Source organism: Artibeus jamaicensis, unplaced genomic scaffold (assembly GCF_021234435.1).
Source record: "Artibeus jamaicensis isolate MK-2021 breed Jamaican fruit bat unplaced genomic scaffold, CSHL_Jam_final scaffold_847, whole genome shotgun sequence".
NCBI classification, from domain to species: Eukaryota; Metazoa; Chordata; class Mammalia; order Chiroptera; family Phyllostomidae; genus Artibeus; species Artibeus jamaicensis.
In genome coordinates this window covers 11905156-11925962 of record NW_026522057.1, presented here as the reverse complement: position 1 = coordinate 11925962, position 20807 = coordinate 11905156, and the positions used below count along the sequence as shown (strand labels likewise).

The window sequence follows — 20807 nt, the reverse complement described above, 5'->3', positions numbered from 1 at the left end:
TAAATTTTTTTAAATCTATAAAATAAAATAAATTGAGATTCGACTCTAGTCGAGTAGCTTGGTTGGTTAGAGCATCTTGATATGCTAAGGTTGCAGGTTTGATGCCCAGTCAGGAAACAAACAAGAAGCAACCAATGAATATATAAATAAATGAAAAAACAAATTGATGTTTCTTTCTCTCTCCCTCCTCCCCTCTCTCTGAAAATCAATAAATAAAAATTGAAAAACTACAGCGAGATTCCATCTTTCATCTATCAGACTGGCAGAAACTCAAAAGCTCAATAACGCTCTCAGGTGACTTCGGGGAAAAGCAGTCACTCTGTCCATTGCTGGGGGAAGGAAAATCCTCCAGCACAACCCCTGTGGGGACAAGACGACGCTCCCTGCAAAATGGTGAGTGCACTGTGGTGGGCAGAGTTCTAAGGCGACCCTCCTTGGTTTTCACCTTTGGGTGATTTCTTGTGTGTGGGCAGAATCTTTGAATATAATGAAAATATGAACTCAGCGATGAAGTTCTGTTATATGACAGAAGAGCTTTTGTGGATATGAGTAAGGTCCTAAAGCAGTTGATTTTAAGGTAGAGAGATGACCCTGAGTGGGCTGGCCTTGCTCAGAGAGGCCTTGAAAAGCACAGAATTTTCTCTGGCTGGTCTCAGAAGAAGAAGCCAGAGACATAATTCATGAAGTGTGAGAAGAATTTGTTGTGCCAGGTGGGGGAAGTCACATGGCAAACGATGTGGTTGTCATCTAGGGTCTGAGGAGGCCCCCCGTTGGTAAGTCAGCAAAAAACCGGAGACCTCGGTCCTGCAATCACCAGGAACCACAACCGGCTGACGACTGGAACAAGCGTGGAGACTGATTCTCCCCAGAACCTCCAACGGAGAGGGAACCAAGCCTCGCCAACACTTCGATTTCGCCCTCAGCGGGGACACGACCACAGCAGGCTCACCTTCTGACCAGCAGACTTTCGGCTAATAAACGAGTGTTGTTTTAAGCTGCTGAGTGTGTGCAGCAATAGAAAACTAATACAATACCTGCAACCTAGTAATCCCCTTCAGGGAATTTAATCTGCAAACATACCTGCGTGCGTATGAAACCAGACACGTACGGGACTACTGCAGCCTTGCTGTGAAACCAAAAGACAAAAACATCTAGAAACAACTCGAATGCCATCATTAGGGAATTGATTAACTGCTTTATTTCTATTTCTACAATGGAAATCACGCCGTGATATGAAAGGAAGAAGCTCTCCTGCTGATAAAGATCAGTAAGACGTGTGACCAGCCAGTGGGAAAGGGGCATCGCGGTGTGTGTGGTTCGTACCTTTTGTGTGAAAGTGCCCGGATGTTTGTGCGCTGCGTGCGGAAACTCGGAAAGTGTAGCTGAGAGACTCATACAAAGTGGTGGCCTGCAGCGGGTTGGGCCCCAGGACTCTGAAGGAGCAGAAGAGGTGTCTGAGCCAGGGTAAAACTTTTTGCTGTAGGCTTTTCCTACAGATTTTTGAACCATGAGGATGTATTAATTAGCTAATTTTAAAATGAAATACAATAAATTGTTTTACAATGAATCAGCGGGGCCCTCTCTCCCAGTTTCTTTCTGAGCCCGAGCGCACTCCCTGGCCGAGTCCCAACCAGTTGCTTCTCCGGCACGTCCTCCGCATCCTCTGCGGGACCCTTGGCCTCCAGCATTCCATCCTCCTTCTCCCTTCTGCCCTAGGGGGGCTGGAGACCAGGGCTCCAGTAGCTAAGTCTGAGTGAGTCATCTCTCTGGGCCTCAGTTTTCCCATCTGTGAAAATGGAGATGACAGCTGGGGTGGGGGGTTGGAGGATGAGATCATTCACATCGGAGGCCCAGCCTGTAGTGGGTGTTACGCCTGCTTGAGCAGATGCTGCGAGGAGGCATCCGCATCCGTGCTGGCCGGGACGCAGGAGAGGGGACTGCGTGCAGAGGGCGTTCATGAAGCAACGCGGCTGGATGCATGCGCACTGATAGGTCGTTGTATCTCCCACCGACCTGCCATGCACCTGGGGCCCAGTGCCTCCCTCTCTCCAGGTCTCTGCGTTTTCCTTTGCAAACGACAGGGTTAGACTGAATGAACGCTATCCGATTCCTAAATCTTACTGCCCCAGGTGATGAGGGAGGCTCAGAATCTTCCCTCCCCTGTCAGATATGGGTTAGTGAGGTGAGGACAGAGTGGGGACTTGTTCAGGGTCACGTGGCTTGTCCGAGGCAGCGCCAGGATGAGTGCTCACTCCCACCCAGGCCCTTGACCCGAGACACCCCTCTCTGCCTAAGCACGTCTGTGTCCGAGCAGCCGTGTGGTGACCCAGGGAGCCTCTCCTTATTTTCCCAGCTTCTGATTGCCACTGTGGAAGGGCTGCTGCCTACCCAACCTTGAGTTTAGGGGAGCAAGTTCCCCCAGTCCCTCCCCAGCATTTGTCCCCACCAGCAGGAGACACAGAGTGATATGCATGCAGTGTGGGTGTCCCTGGAGACAGCATTCCTGGAGGTGGGGTAGAGTGACCAGGGGCTGGGGACTTCCTATGAGCTGGGGAACCTGTGAACACTGGAATGAGCTGCCCCATGACAGCCTCTGACTTTGGTCTGTCACCTGAAACTCCCCGTCTCCCAAGGGTATCCCTTACCTCATCCTGCTAATCAGGAACTACTGGCCCTGGGGCAGTTACTTCCTTCCCTGGGGTTTTGCACCCCTTCCCGATCCCCGTGGACTCTGATACTGCCCGTCTTGCCTCTGGGTTTCATGCTACTCCTCAGGATCCTGGAGCAAGATATCGATGCCCTTGTCTGTTTACTGGGAGGTCTGTTTCTGGTCCTGAGCCTTGACTTGACGTAAGAAGTCTGAGTGTTCCCTTCGTCAGGTGTTGCTGTGTGGCTGACGGGGAGTCGGACGTGGTCTGTCTCAGGTGTGGGCTTACTTCCCCGGCCCTCTGCCTGTGCGTCACTGCTGCCTCCCGGGAGCCTGCGGGGTGTTCGCTGCTCTCCAGGCCGATGTGCACGGAGACCAGAGAGACCCCGGGGCGTGCAAGCCCAAACAGGCTCCAGAATGGACCCAAGCCTGTGTGACTGACTGTATCTGCTTTTCCTACGGGTTGACCCACGAGGGTTGAGCGGGTTCACCGTCACCTCCAGTTAGTTTTAACTGAAGTGACACTTTATGTCAGTGTCAGCGCTTCTGTGCCTCCTGGTCTATTCTGAGGGCGCTCATGGCTGTTTCGATCTGGGTCAGTTTCACGGCAGCAGAGTGTTGCTGACCCTCAGCGCTTTACGTGTGTTAAGTCCCGAGGTCCTCCCCACTACCCCGCAGGTAGGGGCTGTTATCAGGGTCCCCATTTTACACATGAGGAAACTGAGACACAGAGGGCTTAAGAAGCTTGCCCCAGTTTTTACAGTTACTGAGAGACGAAGCCAGGGTTTGAACCTACTTCATCTGTCTGCTGAGTCTGTGCCCTTAACCTCGGTATGACACCCTTATCACTGCAGGTGAGTGTTTGAACCACATGGACATGAGCAGGTTTGTCAGAGTCAGTTCCTTCTGCTTTTTTCCAGCATAAGCTGCTCTGCGCCGGCTCAGTCTGTCTGCCTATCGCCTGGAGTCCGGCTCAGTTCGGGGGACACCCAGATTCCAGGCCTGCGCATCCTTGATTTACCTTCCTGGGGCTGCAGTAACAAACCGCCACAGACTTCGCTGCTTTAAAACAACAGAAATGTATTTACTCACAGCTCTGGAGGCCAGAAGTTCAAAATCAAGTTGTCTATACATGGTCGTTCTGCCTCTGGAGGCCCAAGGGGAGGATCCGTTTCTCGCCTCCTCCAGCTCCTGGTGGCCCCAGGTATTCCTTGGCTTGTGGTCATGCCACCCCAGTCTCTGCACTCACAGGCACTTGGCCCCCTCCTCCCTGTGTGTCTCTGGTAAGGACACTGGTCAGTGGATCTGGGGCCCACCCAGAGATCCTTAATTTCATCTGCAAGGACTCTGAACAAGATAGCATTCACAGGTTCCAGGGATTAGGACATGAACAGAACCTTTTCAGGGGTGTCACAACCCCTCAAGTCACATCACAGCATTTCCCCCTGGGGATCCGACTCTGGAAAGTGGCTCTTTCTACTGGATTGGGATTCACCCAGCTATGGGGGTCTCATCAGCTTCTGCCTAGGGATTGGAAGGTAAAAGTGTAAAACGTGCTTGAAGCCAGGGAAGCGCTTCCTGTACTTTTCAAGACCCATTTATTAATACTCGTGGCTGGGAAATGTCAGGGCTTCCTGGAAATGTCCGGTGAGGTATGGAAATGTTTCTGTAAACAGCCACCGGGAGAGAGCACCAACTCTCTAAGATGTTTGCTGGTGATAACACCAAGCTTACGATCGCTGGGGGCATTTTCTTTAATAAAAGCAACACTAAATTGAAGGAGGGCAGATAAGTAAGGGATGGGGGTGGGGAGCCATTAACCCCAAATACCCCAGCATTCCCAGCCTGGGGTTGGAAGGGACTAGCGATGGAGGAATGGCGGCACTGTTCCACAGACAGACTTTGCGAGGAAGAGGCCCTCTGCGTTCAACTGGCCCCCAAGCAGCCATGAAACAGACATTACAGAAAAGGGAAAGCCGTGTCTCTCTCGCTACACTTCCCCAGTGGCACCGACAGCGGGAACCACAGGTGCCGCTCGAGTCCTCACAGTGTCAGTCCCTGTGGAGGTGCGTTCCAGGCTGGGGCTGCAGGTCCCGCCTCTGACAGCTGTGTGACCTCGGGCCAGCCAGTCTGCAGAGGAGAGGCATCAAAAATTCCTAGCAGCGCTGCTGGAAAGCCTACTGTTTCTCTGTTGGCCTTGATTGTGAAAAGGATTTCACACCTAATCCTTTTTTTTTTTAAGACTTTATTTATTTTTAGAGAGAGGGGAAGGAAGGGAGAAAGAGAGGGAGGGAAACATCAGTGTACAAGAGAAACATCGATCGGTTGCCTCTCTCTCCCCCAACCGGTGACCTGGCCTGCAACCCACACATGTACCCTGACTGGAATTGAGCTGGGGACCTCTTGGTTTGTAGAAGGACGCTCAGTCCACCGAGGCACACCAGTCAGGGCCACACCTAATCCTCGATCCTCTCTGCAGCCTTCTCTTCTCCCAGGTCCCTGTGTCTCACTGTCCCACTCCTGTCAAAGGCCAGCTCTGCCCCCTGTGCCCTGATACCCTCCTCTCTTACCTTATCAAGGGCTCTGCTCCCGGGTAGCCCCCTCTCCATCTCCCCGGTTCCTCCCCTCCTACAGGTCACTGTCATCAGCATAGAGACCCAGTTTTATATCCTCCACGTGCGGACATAGCCCTCTCCTGACCCCTCTGTTCCCAGCCAGTGCCCCATTTCTCAGCTTCCCTTTGAAGTGCAACTTTCTAAAAAGTTACCTATGGTTGTTCTCTCCAACTTCTTCGCTCCCATTTGCTGGTCCAACCATTTCAGTCCAGCTTCCATATTCGCCCTTCTGGGCTCTCATCAAGGTCGCCCCGGTGTCCTTGTTGCCCAATCTACCAGGCCCTTCTCCACCCTCAGCTTACCCCAACTTCGGGCAAATGTGCCGCAGTGGTCGGCACTCCCTCCTTCCTGGAAGGCTTTCTCCCACTGGCTGCTGACGGCTGCCTCGCCCGCCGCTCCTGCTCAGTCTACTCTACACCCTCTCCTCTCTGTGCAGCTTCCAGTTCAGGATCCTCTGCAGGCTCCTTCCGTGGGGTGCGTGGTACTCAGTGCTGCATGGCCCAAGCAGATGCCCGCCTGCTCAGATTCCAGGGAGGGAAAGTGTGTTGCCTCTCAGGAGGAGGAGCAGAGAGGAGCCGCGAATTTCCACCCACCAGGCTAGATACCCAAAGCCCTCCTTCACTGCTCCCCTCTCTCCCCACCACTCCTGATCCTTCAGCAAGTACTGCCTTTAAAGAATTTTATTTATTTTTAGAGACAGGGGAAGAGAAGGAGAAAGAGAGGGAGAGAAACATCAATGTGTGGTTGCCTCTGGCACACCCCATACTGGGGACCTGGCCCACAACCCAGGCATGTGCCCTGACTGGGAATCGAACCGGTGACCTATGGTTCACAGGCTGGCGCCCAGTCCACTGAGCCACACCAGCCAGGGCAGCAAGCACTGTCCTGAATAGGCCCACTTCTCTGGATTTCCGCAGCCACCAGCCCTGTTCAGACCTCAGTGTCTCTTGCCTGGTTGCACCAGTGCCTCCTACCTGGCCTCTCTGAACCCACTTTTGCCTTGTAGCCTACAGAGCAGCCGGAGTGGGCTTTTGCACCTGGAAGCCCCTCAGCTGTCAGAAAACAACGCAAGCTCCCTACCATTGCTGCAAGTCCTGCCTGAGGTGCCCTGGCCCGCGGCCCAGCCTCTTCTTGCTCCTCCGCCCCCTTCATACTGCAGCCACACTGGGTTTCTACTGTTTCTCAAACGGACCAACCTGTGCCCAGCCTCAGGGCTCCTGCCGATCTGGTGTCCGGGGCCACCCTGCCCCGGGCGCTGGCAGTGGCCACCTCCTTTTCGTCCTGCAGGTCTCCGCTCAGATGCCATCTCTTCTCTGAGACCTCTGTGAGCACCTCGTTGCTCCAGGTCCCTGCACCGTGTGCAGACCTTCACAGCACTGACTTACCAGTATCTTTGTCTGTCTGTGTGTCTTCCCATTCAGCTACAGACGTCACGGCAGTAGGACCTGTGTCTGCCTGGCCCGACCCTGCTCACGGCACCTAGCCCAGTCACGGCGCATAGTAAATGCTCAACAGACGCTCATCGAATGAATGAAAAAATCAGACAGTGAAGCACACCCCAGCTCGCACAAAGCGCTTCCCCGTGGCCCCTAATCTTATCTCCCACAGGCTGCAGCGTGGTCCATCCACAGAGCAGCAGCTGCCTCTCTCAGGCCTGCAGGGGGCGCTTTCAATAAGGCAACCAACCCAACAGGTCCCAGGAACCCTACTCGTCAGTGTGGTCTCACACCCACGACGTTAGGCCTGGTCTGGGTCTCACCCTTAGTCCCAGGTACCACTGCTCCAAGGTCTGGACACGTGTAGCTGACCACTGTGGGACACGAGGGACTCCCAGCCTGAACTGGGATGCCATTTGGGATCCAAACAGCTGAGTCTCCAGGCCTCAAGTGGTGGGCCCTGAGCCACAGACCTGGGCGGAGCTGGGCACAATGGGTCTTTTTCTTCCCAGGAGGCCCTGCTCAGCTTCCGCAGGAGAATGGCCCATTCTGAGCCCTGGAGCAGCTGTGGCAGCAAAGGGGGGGCACTGGATTCTGGGGAGAGGGGAGGCCAGGGCCCAGCTCTACAGTGTGACCTTAGGCCTGTCACTGCCTCTTTTTAGTGTAACCCCCCCTTTGGGGAAAGAAAAGAGCATGAAAAAACCCCAAGGGAGCTCCTAGGTACAGATGGGAAAGCATGTCTCAGAGGGGCAGTGTTGGCCGAGTCCAAAGCCAGGCAGCACAGAGGCACTGCGGGCCCAGGCCAGCCTGAGGCTGAGAGTTTGCAGGGTCAGTCAGTCTGGCTGCATCTCCCACCTGTTGCTCTGCCTCAGGCCTTTGCACAAGGGTAAGACAAGAATGAGTCACCAGGAAGGAGGCCATGGAAAAGGAAAGTGGGTTCCAGTCCCCCTTGCAGAGCCCTGCCCTTTTCCTCTCCTCTTTGGCCAAGCAACCCAGTGAGTCACGAGATTCCACTGGGTTCAGTGCCAAGCTCAGGGCTAGAGGGGACACCCTCCCCCACAAGCACACTCTTAGCTCTGCTATCTTCCCCCTGCTCTGTGTTCCTGCCTCCTAGGCACAGACAGACAAGCGAGGACTGCCAGACAGCCAAAATCCCCAGACAGACACCTAGTAGACCGGCATGCACAGGCAGGGAGAGTCACACGGCAGCGCACATGGACATGCCCGCCAACGAGCACACGAGTACAGGTAAAGGGCACACTGAAGGACAGACAGACAGACAGGCAGGCCCTCGACACAGAAGCAATGTCTAGGCAGATGCACAGGCAGGTGGCAGACAAGCAGATGCAGACAGACACACTCAAGCAGAAACACCCCACCAACACAGTACACAGGTACACACACACACACACACACAAATGCGCACCCAACACAGATTCGGATGGGTGGCCTGCAGAGGGTGATCGGAGGCAAAGGACAGACCAGGTGTCCCTGCACCAGCCCTCAGCCCCAGAACCCAATAGAAACTGGTCCATGAAGGTGGAGACTCTGCGTAGCAGCTCTTCCGAGGACAGCCTCCGTCACTCACCCTGAGGATCTGGCATTTGCCAACACTGAGAGGCCCACCATGCAGTAAAATGACTGAGGTTAGATGTGAACAGGGACTTCCCGGCCAGGAGGGTGTTGAGGCCTGCAGTGGGCGACTGAAGGGGACCAGAGGGGAAGGAGCAGAGTGGTGGCAGGTAGGAAGCCTGCGTTCTGGCTGTGTGACCTCAGACACAGCTGACTTCCTGAGCCTCAGCTGTCCCAGGCGTTGTCCCAGGTCCCTGCAGGGAACTGGGGGGCCGGCTCCTCAGTGTGTCAGAGCCAGTGCTGGGGCTCCCGGGCACCACTTTCCTGTCCTCCACCCCTTTCCCTCACTCGGGGAGGGTCCCTTTGGTGACTCACTGCTCAGTCCCCTGGCAGGGGGTAACCCAGGCACAGATGCCTGTTTGTCCTGGTCTCTCCCCTCCCCCGGGAGCTGGCCAACTGAGGATGCCCCTGGGCCAGGCTGGCCGGGAGGGGAGGTCGGAGAGAGGGCAAAGGGAGTCCCCGGGCATGACGCTGGCTGCCCCCCCCCCCCACGCCCAGAGGTGGCTTTGCGGCCGTGAGCAGGAGGTCTGTGCAGGGGTAGTGTCTTTCATCCTCTCTGCTGGCGGAGTCCTCTGGCCTGAACCCAACCTGTTGGAAGAGAGGGGATTGCGAAATGAGCAGGTAAAAGGTGATGGCAAGCCCGGCGGGACAGAAGCCCCATTGTTTGGAACCCGCGACGGCCTGGGCAAAGGAAGGGCTCATGCCCTGGGCAGGAAGGGGGGCTCTGCGGGGGAGGGGGCACCAGCTGGCGGGACTCCTGCCACAGGGCCCTGGCGGAGGACAGGTGCCAAGCAGGATGCCCTCGGGATTAACGGACAGCCGGCAGAGCCTGGCGAGAAGCCTCCGCAGAGCCGAAGAGGGTTGTAGGGCAGGGAGGCAACCCCTGCAGCGCGGCCCCCCACCCCCACCCCGGCCCTCAGGACGGTGAGCCGGTCAAGGCATCTGCAGGTTCGGATTCCGATCATTCCTGGGAACCTGGCTTGGAGCGGCCCAAGCCCAGGGGCCACCGCGAGAGGGGCGCGTGCCTGGCTGTTCTTATTGCCGAGGCTTCAGAAGGGGACTTAGAGATGTTCGCCGCCGGCACCCTCCCCGTCGTCTCCCAAACTCGCGTCCAAACTGGGCGCTCCGCCGCCCCCTAGCTCCCCTTCTCCGCGCCGGCCCCTGAGCCCCACGGCGACGCCCACGGGGAAGTCCTTACCGGTGTCAGACCACATTCCGCTCTCTTTGGGTCAGAGTTCCGCCCCCTAAGGAAACGGCTTCCACCGGAGACCCAGGGAGGAAACCACTTGCTCACCTCGCCCCTCACAGTCCCAGCTCCCGAGCCACGGGGCCACCCCAGGTGCGGGAGCGGCTCCGCCCTCCTGCCGCCGGGCGGGCCGGCCCCGCGGGTGGGGCGGTACAAAAACGCGATCCCGCCCCGCGCTCCTCACTTGACTTTGAGTGTCCAGCGGTCACAGGAGTCGGTCACAGGAGTCCGGAGGCGGTGCGTGCGGCAGCCCGGGCCAGCCCACACCCCTCATCAGGTAGGGACGCTCCCCTGCTCAGAAGGGCGAGGGGGCGGTCGACTGAAGGAAGAGAGAGGAGGCGGGCGCAGGCGGAGGCACGGGGCAGATGGCCGAGGGGGGCGAGGAGTGGTCAGAGGGACGCAGAGAAGAACAGGAGAGAGGGGGACCCACATCAGGGATGGAGGCTGAGGCAGGAGCAGAGGGACCCAGGACCTCTGGTCCCAACTCTGGGCGTTGGGTGGGGGAGCACCAAAAATACCACGGTTCCCACCCAGGTCCTTGAAGTTCCCCAGGCACACCAGGGAGGGGCCCCCTCTCTCGCCCGGTCCCTTCCCCTCTATAAGCCAAGGCACACAGACTGTAACTCCGCTGCCCATGTCCTGCCTGGGGACACAAGAATCGGTGTCTGATCTTGCTACACCCTCTCAGACTTGCAGTTGCAGGAAGCCGGGATATCCGTCCCTGGGGTGCCTGCCGGGGAGTCGCTGCTGCCCACGGCCTTGGACCCCCGACCTCTGCCCTCCCTGGGGCCCCAGAGGCACCATGTGGAGGTGTCCACAGGGGCTGCTGCTGTTGCTGCTGCTGGCTGAGTTGGCGCTGGGAGGCCGGCTGGGCCGTGGGCGCCGGGAGCTAGCTCCGGCTCTGCACGTGCGGGGAATCCGGGATGCGGGAGGCCGGTACTGCCAGGAGCAGGACCTGTGCTGCCGAGGCCGCGCCGACCACTGCGCCCTGCCCTACCTGGGTTCCACCTGCTACTGTGACCTCTTCTGCAACCGAACCGTTTCCGACTGCTGCCCGGACTTCTGGGACTTCTGCCTCGGCGTGCCACCCCCTATCCCCCCCATCCAAGGTGGGCACCGGAAGTCCAGGGGTGGGTTGCGTTTTCAGCCCCAAAGTCAGCAGGGTCAGGAGCAAGGCCAGTGCGCTGACATTTCCAGGGGAGGCTTTGTAGAATGTGGGAAAGAGACCCGGCCTCACTCTCTATACCTCTAGGAAGTTCCCACTCTGGTCTAGCTTGATTCTCTGCAGCAAGACTGAAAGAGAAGATCCTTGACCAGTGGGATTTTGATTTTAAGCTGGCTCAGGAAAAGGGCAGCTTTCTGCCCTTTCTCCCAGTCCTGTTTCCATATTCCGGAGATGGAAGGTGCTGGCCCCGCCTGCTGACTCAGCCTCAGGCTGATAAAGTGCACAGGGGTTGGTCAGGGTCACCCGAGCCATTCCTCTGCCTTTGCCCAGGGTTCTCAGCCCCTGGGATGGCTGGTCATGCCTGGGAGGTGGGTCAGATCCGTTCCTGCCTTCTGCCCTTGCCACCTTCCTTTGCCACGTGCTTGTCCAATAGGAGAATACTTGAATTTCTTACCCCAATTTCCTGGGACTCTGGGTGAGAGGCTGTGTACCCAGGTTATCATCCCCGAGTGTGCTGTATTAATTTAGTGGAGCCTCTTGCCCTCTCTGGGCCTCAGATTCCCCATGCACCCCACCCCTCTTCCCATCTCCAAGCTCCAACTCATTTAGATGCAAAGAGTCCAGGCAGTGCTGTGGCTGACAGCAAGTGAAGCAAGAAGGATCTAAGCTGGAGTCACTGATGAACTTCCTAAGTAGCAGGTGGCGTGTGACCCTGCAGGAGGTGTCTTAAGTTATAGTTAGACTTTAGTGTCAGCGAGGGCTGGGATGTGTGCGTGCGTGTTTCTAGACAGCTGACCTTTGAGGACTTGGTCACCTCAGCCACGTGTCTTCTCCTCTTCCCTCCCACCAGGGTGTGTGCACAAGGGTAGAGTCTATCCGGTCCTGGGAACCTACTGGGACAACTGCAACCGTTGGTGAGTGTTTGCGGCTTGGAGAAGGCATGCCGTGTGGGCTCCGTGGCTGACAGACTGGGTTCCAACCCTGTCCCTGTCACTCACATGCTGAGAGCAAGTCCTTTCCCTTCTCTGAGCCTCAGTTTCCTCATGTGACACATGGGAATTTTTACACTATGCCAACTTATGTAAACAGCATTCTAACAACATTCCCCAAGGGTGACCGACCATGGACACCAGACTCCAGGTGCGGCCCTGAGCTGCGAGTCATTCCTGGCCCCTCCTGGCGTGGGCTGAGCTACCACTGCCCCTCCCGACCTTTCTCCCTGTCACCAGGGACCGAGAAGGGGGCGCCAGGAAGGAAACCTCTGACTGTAGCATCCGCTGCCCCAAACCGGATGAGGGTCAAGGATGGCTGAGTGGGAGGTCAGCCAGCCTGTACTGGGGCCTTCCCTGGAATGTGGCCCCTCTCCCTCCTTCACCCCCACCATTCTGGATGGGAGGATGACGGCTTCGGACCTGCCCCCTATTTTAGTCAGATGCCTGAGTTGGGAAGGGGAAAAGGGTTGGGTAGGGAGCCTTGAATGACTTAATGGAAATAACGGGGACCCTGTGACTTAGAGGAGGAGGCACTGCACCCACTCCACCCCCTGCCCTCTTTGCCTGGGAGGCCCCGGGGAGGAGAGTTTTTGGAATGCATTATACGTAAGTGTTTCCATTGCCTCACTGGAGTGAGGGGTGCTGGGTCAGAGTGTGTGTGTGTGTGTGTGTGTGTGTGTGTGTGTGTGTGGTCAGTGCCTGCATGCTCCTGCTGGTCCTGCTAGGAGACCTCTGGATCCTGAGGGGTTAACACTGTCTCCGCACCTGTCCCTGGGGCCTGGCCACTGCAATCCCCCTCTGGAACACTGGGACCTGCTGTCACCAGCCCAGTCTAGATCTGGTTGAGCAGCCCTGGGGGAAAAGAGGAGGTGGCAGGAGGACTGACCGGCGTACTACCAGCCCCCCAGGCCAGCTCTGGACGGCTGTGTTCCCTGTGTGTGGCACTCGAGGGTATGAGGCAGTGCCTGTGGGCCTCTGGGCTGTGTGAGCCCTCGAGGGGGAGGGGGGGCTCACACAGCCCAGAAGCTCTGGAAGGACGCTTGCAGAGACTCTGAGTGAACAGAGAACCAGGGGAGCCTCCCTCCCCTGCAGTCTCTCAGGCCCTCCCTGAGAGTGCCCGCCCACTGCTGGGACTGGAGAGTCCAGCCATACTGGGTCTTGTTTCCTCTTGAGGCTCCTTAAAAGGCAACATTGGAGGCGGGAGCCTGGGGCAGGCTGCGAAGGAGGCAATTTAGCATCCTGCAATAAAGTTATGAGCTTGTAAATGCGTCAAAGAATTCATAGAATTCAACTGTTCAGTGGACACCTATTTTTTTTTTAAGATTTTATTTATTTATTTTTAGAGAGACAGGAAGGGAAGGAGAAAGGGAGAGAAACATCACTGGGTGGTTGCCTTTCATGCGCCCCCTACTGGGGACCCAGCCCACAACACAGGCATGTGCCCTGACTGGGAACAGAACTGGCGACCCTTCAGTTTGCAGGCTGGCACTCAATCCACTGCGCCACACCGCCAGGGCAATTTTTAAAAAAGATTTTATTTGTTTATTTTTAGAGAGAGGGGACGGGAGGGAGAAAGAGGAAGAGAAACATTGATCAATGGCCTCTCGTACGCAACATGGAACTGAACCCATAACCCAACCACGTACCCTGACCGGGAATTGAACCAGCAATGTTTTGCTTTGTGAAATGACACCCAACCAATATGCCACACTGGTCAAGGCACACCTATTTTTTAAAGACCTACTATGTGCAGTCAGAATGCAGGACAGGTCCTTGTCTTTTGCACTGGAGTTTCCAGTCTAGTGGTGAAGAACCAGACACACAAACGTAATCCCTTTAACCTCTGACAGGTGTGATGGGAACTCAGCGAATAAGGTGGGAATCCCGGTGTAGAGCAGGGTGGGGGCGAGGGAAGGCCCCTCAGGAAAGGACGTCTTTGTTGGTACAGGGGAGGTGAGAGGCGCAGGAGGGAGTGTGGGAGGCAGAGCCTGTGGGAAGGCCCGCGCAGCTGGGGCTGTGACATGGGGTGCAGGCCGCTCCCCGTGGGGCTCTGAGCCGCAGCTGGGATTTCGTCTTGTTCCAGGTGTTGTGGGAAGCCACCTACAGAGTTCGCAATCTGGTTTTTGTTCGTCAAAGATCTCTCTGGCTTCAGAAAGCGCGTGGCGGGTGGGGGGGGGGTCATAAAAAGGCAGGGAGCCTGGTTAGGAAGCCGTCGCCATGGTCCAGGCAGGAGGTGAGGAAGGACCACAGTAACGGTGGCAGTGGAGGGGTGACAAGCAGACAGACTCAGAGCCTTTCCTGGTGTGACTTCCTGGACTTGCTGATTGAGGCGGGGGTGCAGGGCCCACAGACGGCACAGAGTTCTGGCTTGAACACCTTGGGTGGAGGCTGTATCCAAGTTGAGAATGTTAGGTGAGGAGCAGGTTTCGGGAAAGCCCGCTTGGCCATGCGAGGCCTGAGATGACTTTCACTGGCTTGGAGGAGCGGTCAGGGGGCCAGCTGGGTCAGGGCCTGAAACCCCAAGGGGGCGGGGCCGGGGTTCCTGTCCGGAGAACAATAATGGCCGATCACAGTTCTGGAGCGCTTCACGGGCCCAGCCTCGCACTAAGTCCTTTGCAAGCCTGCCACTGCGTCCCTGAAAGCTGGCGCTATTATTGCTCTCATTGTATGGCCAATAGTTTAAATAACTTACCTCAGGCCATGTGCCTTGTCAGCTGGGCCTGGGACCCAGACTTGAGTTTCCGAATCCAGCTCAGCCACTTTGCTGAACTGCCTCATCCATTCATTCAACAAGTATTTACTGGGCGTCTGCTCTGCGCTAGGCTTTGTTTTGTAGGCACTGAAATATCCAATAATACCTGCCCTCAAGGACTTTAGAGCCTATGAGAAAATAGGTATAAACAATCTAATATTTAAATATACAGTATGTCTGACAGTGAGGGCATTCGAGGGGAAAATAAAACAGGGAAGTGGGACAGGAAGAGTAGAGGATGTTGAATTGTAAGGTAGGGTGGCCAGGGCAGGCCTTCCTGAGGTGCCATTTGAATGAAAACTTGGAAGAAATGAGGGAGCCATGGGAAGAGCAGCACAAAGGCCCTGCGGCGGGAGCACAGCTGGGACGAACAGTTGGAGGGCCAGCCAGCTGGGGCCTGGAGAGCCAGCACTGGGGGGAAGCGGTCAGAGAGGGGCCCGGGAGGATGGGTGGTGCAGGGCCTTGCTGGCACCGCAGGGGCTTTGGCTCTTGTTCTGTGGTGAGCAGCCAGTAGAGGGTTCTGGGTAGAGGGATGACATATATAATTTGGCTGAACGGGATCCCTGGCAGCTGTGTTAAAAATACACTGGAGGGCCCTCGCTGGTGTAGCTCAGTGGATTGAACGCAGGCCTGTGAACCAGAGGATCGAGGTTTGATTCCCAGTCAGGGCACATGCCTGGGTTGCAGGCCGGTTCCCAGCAGGGAACACATGAGGCAACCACACATTGATATTTCTCTCTCTCTCTCCTTCCCTTCCCCTCTAAAGATAAATAAATAAAATCTTTAAAAAATGCACTGGAGGGAGGTGTAGGACAGCGGTGGGCAGAGGAGTGAGGAGACTACAACACAATCCAGGTGAAGGTGCTTGGACTGCAGTGTCTGCAGGAAAGAACGAAACACGGTTTGGGTCGTGAGTGGGTTTTTAAGGTGCGGCCAACAGGATTTGCCAATGGATTGGATCAGCAAATGAGAGGGAGTCAGGCTTTTGGCCTGAGCTCCGGGAAAGGTGGAGCGGCTATTTTCCGGGGACTGAGGGCAGACCAGGCATGGGATGGGGGACCAGGAACTCCACTTGGGATGTGCTGAGTTCAACCTGCCGTTAGACACACCCGGGGTGATGCTGAGTGTCAGTGACGTTCTCGAACCTGCAGTTTGGGGAGAGATCCCAGCAGATATAAACTTGAGAATTGTGAACTTGAAGTTGACATTTAAAACCACCAGACTGCATGGGATGATCTAAGGGTTTTGCCATGGACACTGGTACAGAACCTCAGGCCCCTGTTGACCTCCGAGGCCTCTTCCCTTCAGAGGCTGCCTAGCACCCCTCACATCTTCCTTCCCTGCTGTCGCCCCAGCACCTGCGTGGAGAAAGGGCAGTGGGAGTGTGATCAGCAGCCATGCCTGGTGGACCAAGACATGATCGACGCCATCAACCAGGGCAACTATGGGTGAGAGGCCTTGGAGATGCTCTGGCGGGCCCACAGGCACATGCGCACACACAGCACACACACATTCCACCCGAGATGCATGCGCTGCCAGGCACACCCACACTCAGGCCTCATCTGTGTGTACACTCCACCCATACACATCTCCCCCGCAGGCACACACGCGTACCTCCGGGACCCCCAGCCTTAGCAGGCTGGTCACTTCCACCCCTCTCCTGCAGGTGGCGGGCTGGGAACCACAGTGCTTTCTGGGGCATGACCCTGGATGAGGGTATCCGCTACCGCCTGGGCACCATCCGTCCATCTTCCTCTGTCGCCAACATGAATGAGATTCACGTAAGTCCGTTCTTGCCCACAACCCTGCCATCTCATGGCCTAGGACCCCGGGGAACCTGGCGCCCTGTGCCCTGTACATCGGGGGGGGGGGGGCCTGGCCTTGTCCCTCTCCAATGTACTGTGTGACGCTACACAGGTCGCTCTCCTTCTCTGGGCCTTCAGCTCTTGCCCATAAAAAGAGGTGCTGCACTAGAAAATGCACCGATGCTCAGTTTCTGAGCGCTGTGCTCCAGCCTGGGCCCTTTCTTGGCCTCCCCAGACTGGAAAAAATGCTGTTGGCCCCAGCTGGGTCAGGGCCCAAGGGGCTGAGAGGTCACCTGGGTATTTTGGGAAGGGAAAAACAGACACTTCCCCGGCTCTGGCCGGAGAGCAGCAATTCTCGGAAACAGCTCGGAGGAACCCCAAGGGAAGAGGGGGCTTCTCCCTTCCCACTAGTGGGACCCTTTCGGGGGAGAAATGGCAACCAGACCCGGAACAGTCAGAGGGTGAGGAAGGGTCACTTTAGCAGGACAGGGCCAGGGCTCATGCTGGAGGCTCCATCTCTCAGTGGTGGGCAGGGAGGAGGCAGGGGCTGGCCGGAGTGGCCCTCCCTGAAGAGGGACTTCAGCTCAAGGCTGCCCATGCCCTTGCTCCCTGGGGCCTCTGCTATTCGCCTCCTGCTGTTTGCCTTGGCAGCCTGCCGGTCACGGGACCCGACTGCTTCTTCCCTCCCCGGCCCTTTGCGGCCTGAAGCCCAAGGTCCTGGTGGGAAAGAGGATGCGGCAGATTGGAAGGTGCAGAAGAACACGGCAGGGGTTGAGGATGAGAAGCAGGGTGACTCTGGCCTGGCCACCTCCCTGTTCCTGGCCTCAGTTGTCTCATCTGTAAAACAGAGCTTGTCTCCCCGCACCTGACACTAGGGAGGCACTTGTGGTGCTGGGGTCTTCCACCTGAGCCCATGCAGAGGTTGCTGGCACACTGCCGCGGCGGGAGGGCCCACGGTCAAACTGCAGAAGGCCCTGGACTTTTTCTCGGTGCCTTCAGTTCTTGCCCATAACAAGAGGCCCTGGAGAAGGCCCCAGGGGAAGGCCGGGCAGAAGCAGGAGGCGGACTGAGTGATTTTGCCTTGCAGACAGTGCTGGTTCCAGGGGAGGTACTGCCCACAGCCTTCGAGGCCTCTGAGAAGTGGCCCAATCTGATTCATGAGCCTCTCGACCAGGGCAACTGTGCGGGCTCCTGGGCCTTCTCCACAGCGGGTACGTCCAAGGACAGGGGCCAGCTGGGTGGGGAGGGAGGGCCGAGGCCAGAACTCTGACAGCATCTTCTGCTTCCTTCCGCCAGCCGTAGCGTCTGATCGTGTCTCAATCCATTCTCTGGGGCATATGACGCCTGTCCTGTCGCCCCAGAACCTACTGTCTTGTGACAAGCGCAACCAGCAGGGCTGCCAAGGCGGGCATCTCGACGGTGCCTGGTGGTTCCTGCGACGTCGAGGGTGAGCAGCAGCGGGGGTGCGGGCAGGAGAGAGGGCGCGGGGCTGGGGCCTTAGCAAAGGCCAAGCTCACTCAGCCCTTGCTCCCTCCTGCTGCCCCTCCAGGGTGGTGTCTGACCTCTGCTACCCGTTCTCGGGCCAGGAGCAAACCGAGACCGGACCTGCGCCCCGATGCATGATGCACAGCCGGGCCATGGGGCGGGGCAAGCGCCAGGCCACTGCCCGCTGCCCCAATCACCATGTCCATGCCAATGACATCTACCAGGTCACTCCTGCCTACCGCCTTGGCTCCAGTGTAAGTCTGCACGTGGGGGAGGGGGCGCAGGAAGAGAGCCGGAGGCCCGTCCAAAGGCTGGAGCCTCGCCCCTGATGGACACTCTCTTCCTGCCCCCCATCCTCCAGGAGAAGGAGATCATGAAGGAGCTGATGGAGAATGGCCCTGTCCAAGGTAAGCACCCCTCAGCCAGCCCCCGGATTCCAGAAGCGTGTGCCTGCCCAAGGCTGGGCGCAGCAGCACACGCGGTCCGTACGGCATGGGCAGCAGGTCCACGCAGGCTGGGAGTGGAGGGACCACGGCCCCGCCCTGCAGGCAGCACCTGGAGGGGAACTTAGATTCTTGGTAGGAGAGGCCCCGGAGCCGGGGCATGAATCTCCACCAGAGCCTCGGCGCTGCTGCTCAGGGGCTGAGCCGGTGCTGTCTGACCCCGGTCCACAGCCCTCATGGAAGTGCATGAGGACTTCTTCCTGTACCAGAGTGGCATCTACAGCCACACGCCAGTGAGCCTGGAGAGGCCAGAGCGGTATCGCCGGCATGGGACCCATTCCGTCAAGATCACAGGGTGAGGGGCTCTGGGGGGCGGAGGGGTGGGGACAGCTGGCTTACACTGGGGCCTCTGAGCCTGCCTTGAATCCAGACCATCTCCCTGTAAAGCGCCATTTCGAAGAGGAGGAAACTGAGACTCAAAAAAAGGAGGGATTTTCCCTAGTAACACCAAGAGTTGGTTGCCCTTTAAGGCTTTTGAGGGGCCGTTCCTTCCTTACACACAGAGACAAAATAACTCCAATGGCATACAGATGAGGTCCGGGAGTTGCCGACTTCTCCCCATCTCAGCACCTGTGCTCAAACCCTGCCTGACTCAGCACCTCACTCCTGGCCTCTGGCTTCCCCACCTGGGATAACAGGAGGTTTTTGAGCCACTGACTTCAGTTGTCCAACCAATGAAATGCTCTTTGCAGTGGGAGTGTGGGGCCTCTAAGTTACCCATAGTCTTTGAGTCTCTTCCTTCTGGTCCCTGGCACCCACTCCTCCTTGGCTCCCTAAGTGAGGAGGGAGGGCAGGCCAAAGTGTGAGGTTCCAGAGAGATGGTCCAGGATGAGGGTCCCCGGACGTCGGAGGTCCACATTCCCACTTTCTGCTCACCCCTCAAAGATCCCTTCCAGTGCCTTTCCCCACACTGGGCGTGAGTACACAGACTGAGAGGTCTGGAGACTGAGGGAGGTGAACACAGGGACAGAGACCTGCCCAAGTCCTAAGGGTGTACCCCAGTGAAGAAGGGCAGCAGTGAGGGTCGGACAGGGAAGGCCTGGGGGCGGAGCCCCTGCAAGCAGGTGGAGTCAGTGGCCTTGGCCCTGCCTGGTTCTGCTCCGCAGGTGGGGAGAGGAGTCACTTCCTGATGGGAGGACGCTCAAATACTGGGTGAGTCTCTCTGCGCTGCGGGCCCTGCAGCAGCTGTCTCCTGCCCCGCCCCGTTCTCTGCTTTTCCATGCCCCCGCTCACACCCTGCTAACGCTCCTCCTTGTTCCCAGACCGCGGCCAACTCCTGGGGCCCAGCCTGGGGTGAGAGGGGCCACTTCCGCATCGTGCGTGGAGCCAACGAGTGCGACATTGAGAGCTTCGTGCTGGGTGTCTGGGGCCGTGTGGGCATGGAGGACATGGGTCACCACTGAGGCTGTGGGCACCACGTCGGGCCAGCTGGCAGAAGAGCCCCCTGGGGTGGTGCCCCCTGCCCCATCTGTGGGCCAGGTCCCGTGCTCCAGACACAGGCAGGCGCCAGGGGCCTAATCCTTGGGAGGGTTTGGCTGACACAGCGCCCAGCCTGGGAGCCGCGGGCAGGCAAGGCTGGTGGAGCCCCCAGACCTCCCAGGGGGTACGGGACGGAGCCTGGCCTGGGAGAAACCAGCCTGTGGACCCCAGGCCCCCGGCACCCCACGCAAGACCACTGAAGCTGGGACACCCCCAAGTCTCCAGACCCACTGCCCACCCCACCCCTATATTCTTATTCTCCAAAGATATTTATTTTTCTTTTCACTACTTTAAAATAAAAACAAAGTATTGATAACTTTAGCAACTTGGAACCTTCTGGGAGCAGAGAGCCAGGCCAGAGTTGGGGTGGCTTACGTTTAGAAAGCAGAAAGGACTGCTGAGGTCTTGCTGGTGGGCAGGGGTGGGTGGACTGGACACCTCAGTCCCCATTCAGTCCTCATCAGTGGTCCTGGGCACTGGCCCATTTGAGGCGGAGCAGGGATGGCATGACCTTTGCCCCCCAGAGAGACATGAACCCGTGGGAACCACCTTTCAGACGCTGAGTCAGCACCGCCTGAGAAGGGAGGGCAACCACCAATCAGCAGAACTGGCGCCACTGCCCAGCAGGCGGGGGGTTGGAGGGGCACAGCCTCACAGAAGCTGAGCCTCTGTCTTTGTAGATCAGCCTCTCCCAGGCACCCAGGCGAGGGGGCCCTTCTCCTTCCCCCGCCCCTGGGCTCAGCAGAGCCATCTCTCCAAGCCTTCTCCTGACCCTACCTTCCCAGGCAGGCTCCCAGGGCCAGCAAAATCAGTCTCTGTGTCAGCCTGGCTGTCAAGGCCGCCAGGACCCACCTGGCCAGCATCCTCTGCAGCCCCTTTACCCTGTGCCCAGGCAGCTCCCGAGTCCTCACTGCTCCCAAGGTGTCCAGTACACATGTAGACCAGTGGGCATTTGCACAGGCTCTTCCCCCAGTCCAGACACCTTCCATTCTACCCTCCCCTTTCCTTGGTGCCACTCTCATGTCAAAGGCACCTCCAGGGTTCCTTCAT

At 57.6% G+C, this 20807-nt stretch overlaps 1 protein-coding gene across 3 annotated transcripts; it reads left to right on the top strand.

Annotated features, from left to right (window-relative positions):
* Positions 1–9610: 9610 nt before the first annotated feature.
* TINAGL1 (tubulointerstitial nephritis antigen like 1) lies at positions 9611–20078 on the top strand. Of its 3 annotated transcripts, XM_037149657.2 has the most exons (12): positions 9616–9853; positions 10265–10685; positions 11592–11655; positions 15841–15933; positions 16152–16266; positions 17378–17501; positions 17587–17737; positions 17840–18029; positions 18137–18182; positions 18450–18573; positions 19385–19430; positions 19541–19768. In XM_037149657.2, exons 2-12 carry the CDS (start codon positions 10379–10381, stop codon positions 19679–19681), a joined length of 1401 nt encoding a protein of 466 aa, XP_037005552.2. In that variant the 5' UTR covers positions 9616–9853; positions 10265–10378; the 3' UTR covers positions 19682–19768. The 3 variants fall into 3 exon arrangements, with proteins under 3 accessions (XP_037005551.2, XP_037005550.2, XP_037005552.2); XM_037149656.2 differs by lacking the exon at positions 19385–19430 and having other exon boundaries at positions 9611–9853; positions 10372–10685; positions 19541–20078; XM_037149655.2 differs by lacking the exon at positions 19385–19430 and having other exon boundaries at positions 9611–9853; positions 19541–20078.
* The last annotated feature ends 729 nt before the right edge of the window (positions 20079–20807 follow it).

What these genes read in the sequence shown, in the direction of transcription:
- TINAGL1 (XM_037149656.2), top strand. Translation starts at nt 10,379, where the DNA reads ATGTGGAGGTGTCCACAGGGGCTGCTGCTGTTGCTGCTGCTGGCTGAG. An exon ending in CCAACATGAATGAGATTCAC is followed by an intron (nt 16,267 to 17,377) that starts GTAAGTCCGTTC and finishes TTTGCCTTGCAG; the next exon opens with ACAGTGCTGGTTCCAGGGGA. An exon ending in CTGGGCCTTCTCCACAGCGG is followed by an intron (nt 17,502 to 17,586) that starts GTACGTCCAAGG and finishes TCCTTCCGCCAG; the next exon opens with CCGTAGCGTCTGATCGTGTC.